At 50.0% G+C, this 7,300-nt stretch overlaps 1 protein-coding gene across 3 annotated transcripts in view; it reads right to left on the bottom strand.

Moving 5' to 3' along the window:
* The window catches only part of sema6e (sema domain, transmembrane domain (TM), and cytoplasmic domain, (semaphorin) 6E), a 96,294-nt gene that overhangs the window by 33,404 nt on the left and 55,590 nt on the right, over positions 1 to 7,300 (bottom strand). For all 3 annotated transcript variants that reach the window (XM_031577044.2, XM_031577045.2, XM_031577046.2), the window contains exons 3-4: positions 3,095 to 3,303; positions 388 to 502 (exon numbers count right to left, since the gene is read on the bottom strand). In XM_031577044.2, the coding sequence (XP_031432904.1) occupies positions 388 to 502; positions 3,095 to 3,236 (257 nt within the window). In that variant the 5' untranslated portion in view covers positions 3,237 to 3,303. The remainder of the gene's footprint in view (positions 1 to 387; positions 503 to 3,094; positions 3,304 to 7,300) is intronic.

The following is a 7,300-nucleotide window of genomic DNA, read 5'->3' as shown; positions in this document are numbered from 1 at the left end:
TCTCCACTCTATAACTACAGCAGCCTGAATGATGGGCCTCTTCCCTTCCCTTCCCTTCCCTTCCCTTCCCCTCCCCACCCCCCCTCCCCCTCCCCCTCCCCTCCTCCCCAGTCTCAAAAGCCCAGGCGGATCAGTCCAAACAACGCTAAAGAAAACCGTTTAGACTGGCTTTATTTCTCAACAGAGCATCTGACGTGGGGGCCACTGCGACAACTGTGGCTCCGGGCCAAAGGAGCACTCCACTCTACAGACACTAATCCCAAATGTGTCTCCGGGCCCCACTCCACGACAGCCTGGAGCCTGTGGTCTGCACAGCCGGGACTAAGGGGAGGGGGGGGGGGGGTCTGTGTGGTGGGGACGAGGGGGGCTGTGGTGGTGGGTACTGACCTGGCAGCGATGTAGAGCATGTGGTTGATGCGGAGCATTCTCTGGAAATCCAAGCCCAGCCGCACTGTGTCATTGTCCTCCATTAGTCCCTGGAAGCTTGGATACAGGTAGGAATCTACAGAATAGAGGGGGAAAAAAAATAAACATGGCTTACAATCCATCATGTGTCTGGCGAAGGGGGAAGAAAAGAAAAAACAAGCCTTAAGAGGAAGATGTTAGAGGGTAGAGATACATCGGTGATACATCACTTTGCGATGTCAAGAATACTGAAGAGACCGCTCGGGTACCGCCCTTTTAAAAAATGGCAGTGAGTACAAGACCTGTGTCTTTGCATTTATCATCTGCCAAGACTGATGAATGCATTTGGACTGGGTTTGGACTGGGCTGGGCTGATGGGACAGGATAGGACAGAATTCTGATCAGGTAGTCAGGCAGACATAAGGGTGGGGTGGGGGGGGGGGGGGGGGGGGGGGAATGATGATGACCTCGTGACTCACTTGTGGCAAGGCAGAGGCAGCGGTGGCGACAGCGAAGTCTCAAATTAAAACTACTCCCCGAGATATTTCCTCAGGGATACACGCAGGTCACAAGATCATTTATTATTTTGATGGCGCTCTTTTGCAAGGTCATAAACCCATCACGGCCGTTATTCGTCACGATGCACAGCCACATAACCACCACACACTCATGCTCCCAGCACGGCGCATCCCTCGGAGGAAGAAAAAAACTAAACAAAAGCCATAGTCGCCTTCAAAGTCAACAAGTTAACTTAACGAAGACGACTTTGCGAGAAGTGGGTCAACGAATATAAAAAAAAACTGTCTGTGTCAACATTCGCTGGCAAACGGAATCCATATTTATAAATCCCCCTCCGCGGGACCTCCTGCTCCTGGCGGGACGCTTTGCCTTTCTGTCCAGAGTTTTCTGTCCAAACACAACTTTTCAGCGGTCGCTTCAAACACACACACACAAACACAAACACACACACACACACACACACACACACACAGAGAGGAACTAATCCTCATAAGGATAGTAAACAGCAGCGGCACAGGAGATAGAGGAGAGGAGGAGAACAGGGGTAGTGGAGGAAGTGGTAGAGAGGAGGAGAACGGGGGTAGTGGAGGAAGTGGTGGCTGGTGCCTGGGGCCCCCACCGGGGCGGCGATGCTGCGCTCGTTCCCCCTGCACTGCTGCTGCTGCTGCTGATGGGGGCTCCAGGCTGCTTTCATTAGAGCGCCAGGCGATGCGTCCCATGACCGCACGCTGCCCAGCCACCACGGGACACCACACTAATTGTGTAACTCAAGCAGCGGAGAGAGAGAGATACACACAGGCAGAATAGTGGGAGAGAGAGAGAGATTAAAAGAGAGAGAGAGAGACAGAGAGAGAAGAAGACAGGAGAAGAAGAAGAAGAAGGAGGAGGAGGAAGTCTGAGAGGGTGACTCAAAGGAAGAAGCAGAAACAATAACAGAGAGGGGAAGAGAGAATAAGACAGAAACAGACAGATAAAGAGAAGGAGAAAGAAGTGGGAACTGAGGAAGGAGGAGAGATGAAAGCGTCTAGTTAGAGGGGAAGAAATGTAGGAAGACACACAATGTATAAGCTGAAAACGAAGAGTGGAGGACCAATGGAGAACAAAGGAGAGAACGAGAATATTGTAGAACACTTAGAGAACAGAGAACACACACACACACACACATACACACACACATTCACACACACTCACATACTGTATGTAAAAAAAGAGACTCTGCGAGAGACTGTGATAAATGAGCCAGGTCTCGCACTCTGGGGTGATGGAGGCAGTAGGAGAGCAAGCCCTGATTCTCTCGCTCTCTCCTTTTTTCCCCCCTCAAATGCCAGCGTGTGGCACCGCGGGTTTAGCATATCTCAGTGGCCAAACCCGGCGTTATCTCCGGCAGCCAGCTGCGTCAGAGACCTCCATCCATCCCCAATCACTGCAGGGAGGAGCATTTGAAGTTTCTACCCGTGCCCCGGCCCCTCCGAGACCGGCCCGCTGTCCGGAAGGGGAGGCCTGGCCTGAGCCGAGCCATCTTTCCACATTCAGCCCTTTCCCGACACTGGCACTACTGCTCTTCTCTGTGTGCCACTTTCAATGATTTCAATGATTTTTTTTTTTGCATGGGGAGAGAGGAGGGGAGTAAAGTGAGATCCTCCAATCCAGGACCCACCTCCGCTTCTCCAACTAACGGGAGCCTGGAGAGCGCTCCTGACCTGGGTCAATGCATTACCATACATAATGGACATCCCGGCGAGGAGCGGAGGAGCAGCTAAGAGGCCACTGAGTCACCTGTGGAAATGGGTGACAAATGACCCTCATTACCTCTCTGATGGAGTCCTTGCAGAAGACTATTAGCTCAGCCATTTCTGCCAATGCCGCTCACCGCGTTACGTCCCGGCAGATATGCCCATTACAGAACTGTGGCCGCCGCTGTGACCACCACCCCCCCACCCTCCCATGTTAAATCAATTATGAGCTTTTTTTCCCCAAATGGACAGAGGTAAAGTCACCCTGACCTCTACTGTGCAGAGACCACAGATTTGCTATTAGAGAGCCATTACCTGTTATTGCACCTGAAAAAAAAAGTTACATAATTTAATTGGCAAGTGACATGAACTTGGAAGAGCTGTGGCCAAAAAATGGCCGACACAACTACAACTGCCGGCAGTGGCCTGATACTCACATTCGCTCCCCACCATGCTGATGGGCTCCAGGTCTTGGGGGAAGGGCATGGCGCCGGGGAAGGCTGGGCGCGGGCAGGCGGAGAGGACCAGGGCCACGGTCAGGGCCAGGAGGGGCCGCGGGGGCCCCAGCATCAGCCTCATTGCAGCACGGCGACGATCCTGCAGCTCAGCCAGACCTCAGCATGACCCACGGAGGACTGACCACCACCTGAGAGGAGGCGGGAACGAGGAGAGGAGAGGACAGATAAGATAAGATAAGAGGAAAGGAGAGGAGAGGAGAGGACAGGTAAGTAGACTGGATGTAGACTTGGATGCTGTGTTCATACCAGGTGACATGGAACATTGACGTGTGTTCCACAGACAATAATATCACCAAGTTTTGAAGCATATACCCTATGCGTTTCATATACCGTATGCGTTTCATATACCGTATGCGCTTCATATACCGTATGCGTTTCATATACCGTATGCGTTGATCTGTTCACTGTTTGAGATGACATTGGTCATAAGTGTTTTGCATATATATGCTGCTGACAGCAACATACCAATGCGCTACCGAGGAGGTGTCATTCTGCACGGGCGTTTGGTTAAGTAGGTGACATTGCTTCCTGCAGCTTCTTTTCATTGTTTGGTCACATTTTCTTTGATGAGAGAGGACATCAAAATGTGGCTCCTGATGCCGTTTCCCTCCCAAAGAGAATAGCCTTTTGTTTAAAAATAGTCACAGACAATTATTTCTTAAAAAAAAAAATCAGAAGCCTGGCAAAGAGATCAAAGAGGACGAAGGTATTGCTTTCTGTGAGGGGGTATTGTTATCCTAATCCAGCCATGGCTTCATTTAAATGGCTCCCCCTCCAAAACATTGCTGGCTACAACATCAAAAAAGTTCTGTGTTCAAAACAGTTTCTTTCATTAGGCAGCCGTGTGTAATGACTGACCTACCAGGAAGATAGGGGATAAAGAGACACAGGAGGGAAAAAAAGGAGGAAGGAAAAGAAAAAAAGAGAGAGAGAGAGAAGGTCTGACCTACCAGGAAGATAAGGGATAAAGAGAGACAGGAAGCAAGGAAGAAAGAAAGGAGAGAGAAAGAAAGACAGAAAGAAAGAAAGATCAAGAGAAAGAGAAGATAGAGGGAGGCCAGTCTGCTAGAGTAACTGAAAACAATGCAGAGAAAAGCTATGAGAGAGAGTGAGAGGGAATGATGCAGAGAGAAGCTATGAGAGAGAGAGTAAGAGGGAATGATGCAGAGAGAAGCTATGAGAGAGAGAGAGAGAGAGTGAGAGGGATTGATGCAGAGAGAAGCTATGAGAGAGAGAGTGAGAGAGGGAATGATGCAGAGAGAAGCTATGAGAGAGAGTGAGAGAGGGAATGATGCAGAGAGAAAACAAGTGAGACCTACAGGAAGACTGATGAGAGCAGGTAGAGAGCACATCCATGTGTGCATGAACTCAGGAAGACAGATAGCGTGTGGTTAGCGGAGGTGTGTGTGTGTGTCCTGCAGCCCTCGGTCAGTGAAGCACCTGCCTCATTTATCTGCCCCCTCTCTATCCTCCACGTTTTTCACAGGTGAGTTCACACAATTAACAGCACAGGCCTGAGGGACACAGCCTCCCTCTCTAAGCATGACACCTCTGCACTGCTGGGTTGGCATCAAATCCCCAGGAAAGAAAAAGACAAAGAAAGACAGACAGAGAGAAAACAAAAGACAGGGGAAAAAAGGCACTGTCAAAAAACTTTTAGACAAGTGGCGTTTTTTTTCTGTTTTACGGAATTATTAATTATTCAACATACATCGAGTCCAGATTGCAGGCGAAATGCTAATTTCCGACATCTGCTGTTTTCTGTCTCGCAAAGGCGCCGGAGACAGATGGACGGAGCTGAGATTGGCTTTCATAATATTTGACCTGTGCGCACGCTGCAAATGAGGTCTTTACCTTCCCTTCCAGATTTTTAATGATCAATCTCCTAGTTTTCATTTCACACACACACACACACACACACACACACACACACTGGTGTTCCACTGAGGCACACTCATTCAGATGCAGTGGCAGCTATGGCGGGGCGCTTAGTGATGAGGTCAAGCGGTGATCACTACGCCATGAAATGAAACGAGGGGGTGTCCGCTCCTGTTTACCTCATGACTCACCCCCGGCCCGCATGCCCGTCCCGTTGGGGAGAATATATGGGGGACGTCACCCCTGATGGATTGGTCTCACCCTGTTCATGAATTGGCTTTTTACCAAGCAGGAACGGCGAGCGTGTGCACAATACTGTATGTATACACACACACATTTCACACACATTTCACACACACACACATGCGTGCACACACGCACACGCACACACACACACACGGCCTCTTGGTCCTAAAGTCCAATTTGCACAGTGCTCAGAGGGCTGAAGAAAAGCCGGGCAAATCAAATAATCTTCCGGACATTATTTATTCGGTCGGATATTTAACAGAGAGCAACTCCCTGTTTGTGTGTGTTGCCCCTAGCAGGGTTTGGAGACCCACAGGGAGTGCATGACGCATACATCACATGAAGCAGCATGAAAAGAGAGAGAGAGAGAGAGAGACAGAGAGAGAGAGAGAGAGAGAGATAGAGACAGAGAGAGAGAGAGAGAGAGAGAGAGAGAGACAGAGACACTGGGATCCCACCAGACAAATCTCGGTTGTTCTAGATTTAGTGGTCGAGCATGTGAGATCATGTGAATTATTTTATTAATTGTGTGAATGGATTCATTTAGTGATCATTAAAGTGGTGGGGAGGGAAGGTGGCCAAAGGAAGCGGATGCAGATTACAGAACGTTTAGTCACGTGTCTGAATTAAAGGTTTGTTTACTACAGATGCTGAAAGTTCTCCACAGCTGGAGGGAATCTGTAACAGGACACAACGGGGGGGAACCTCTTTTCTCCGAACATTTCTGGATGAACGCCACTCTTGATAACAGCTTGGTGGAGTAAGGACCATCTGCAGTTACAGTACAGCATGCAACAAAGCCTACGGCAACAGTAGCACAAGACCCTGTGAAATGCACTCGATCATGTCAGTGACGGCAGATGGAGAGTCCTCAACAAAGCCCTCTTCAACTCCACAACAGTCGACCACTGCTGGCCATATCGTAAATTACCGGTAGGGATCTCGATATCTTGGTCCCCAAATTCGTGGCTTTCATACAAAAGCACACTCGCCACATCAGTGCTTTCAGCACCCGAATGCACGCCTGCTTGGCGCTGGAGTGCGTCCGCCGTGTCATTCACTTGTCACTCGCCCGCACACTTCGCCCGCTCGCTCAGGACTGATGTGACCGTGTTCTCACTCTACATGGTCACTCCTGCCAATAAAGCTCTCACCACACACACACACACACACACACACACACACACACACACACACACACTCAAACAGCTCAGCAAGAGAACTGTTGACTGGCAGGGCCACAAGGTGAAGACTTAGCCCCTCCTCGGAACAACTGGTGCACACTGCACAGAGACCAGCTCAATCCTGATATCACTGTCACCTCCCAACCAAGCATCAACCTCCCAATGACCTCCCCAATAACTCCCCCCCCCCCCCCCCCACACACACACACACACAAACCTCCAGAAAGCAGATGCCACCCACAGCACTCATTCGAGAACATACCCAGAATGCAATGTGACATGACACAGCAACAACAGCCCCAGCTGAGACTGGGGGCACTATCTACCCCTCATGCTTGGCTCTGATTGGTGTTCTTAATCAATGGCCATTTCTGAGGGGGGGTGAGAGAGGGGTGTTGGCTGAAGGGCTGAAGAGCTGACAGCTGTGGGGAAGGAGCTAAAGCCTCCTCTTATCCTCCACTCCCGGCACCCATTTTGGTTATTTTTTTTAGGAAAGGGGGCATGCCTGAATCTGTGTGTGTATGTGTGTGTGTGTGTGTGAGTAAGCTTGTTTCTCTGTGTGTGCGTGTGAATGTGCGTGTGAATGTGCATATGTATGTATGTATGTATGTATGTATGTGTGTATGTATGTGTGTGTATGTATGTGTGTATCTGCGTGGGTTTGTGGGGGATGTGTGTGTGATCATGGTGGGAGTCCTGGGCTGAGTTTGAGTTGTTGCTGTTTTTGATGAACTGAACTTAAGCCATCTGGGACGGTTCGCTCGGTCGGCCGGCCGGCCGGCCGGCTCTCTTGAACTCAGCAAAGGACAGAGAGGAT

This window comes from Clupea harengus, chromosome 11 (assembly GCF_900700415.2).
Source record: "Clupea harengus chromosome 11, Ch_v2.0.2, whole genome shotgun sequence".
NCBI classification, from domain to species: Eukaryota; Metazoa; Chordata; class Actinopteri; order Clupeiformes; family Clupeidae; genus Clupea; species Clupea harengus.
Note: the sequence above shows the minus strand (reverse complement) of the source record. Positions and strands in the feature narration are given on the sequence as shown.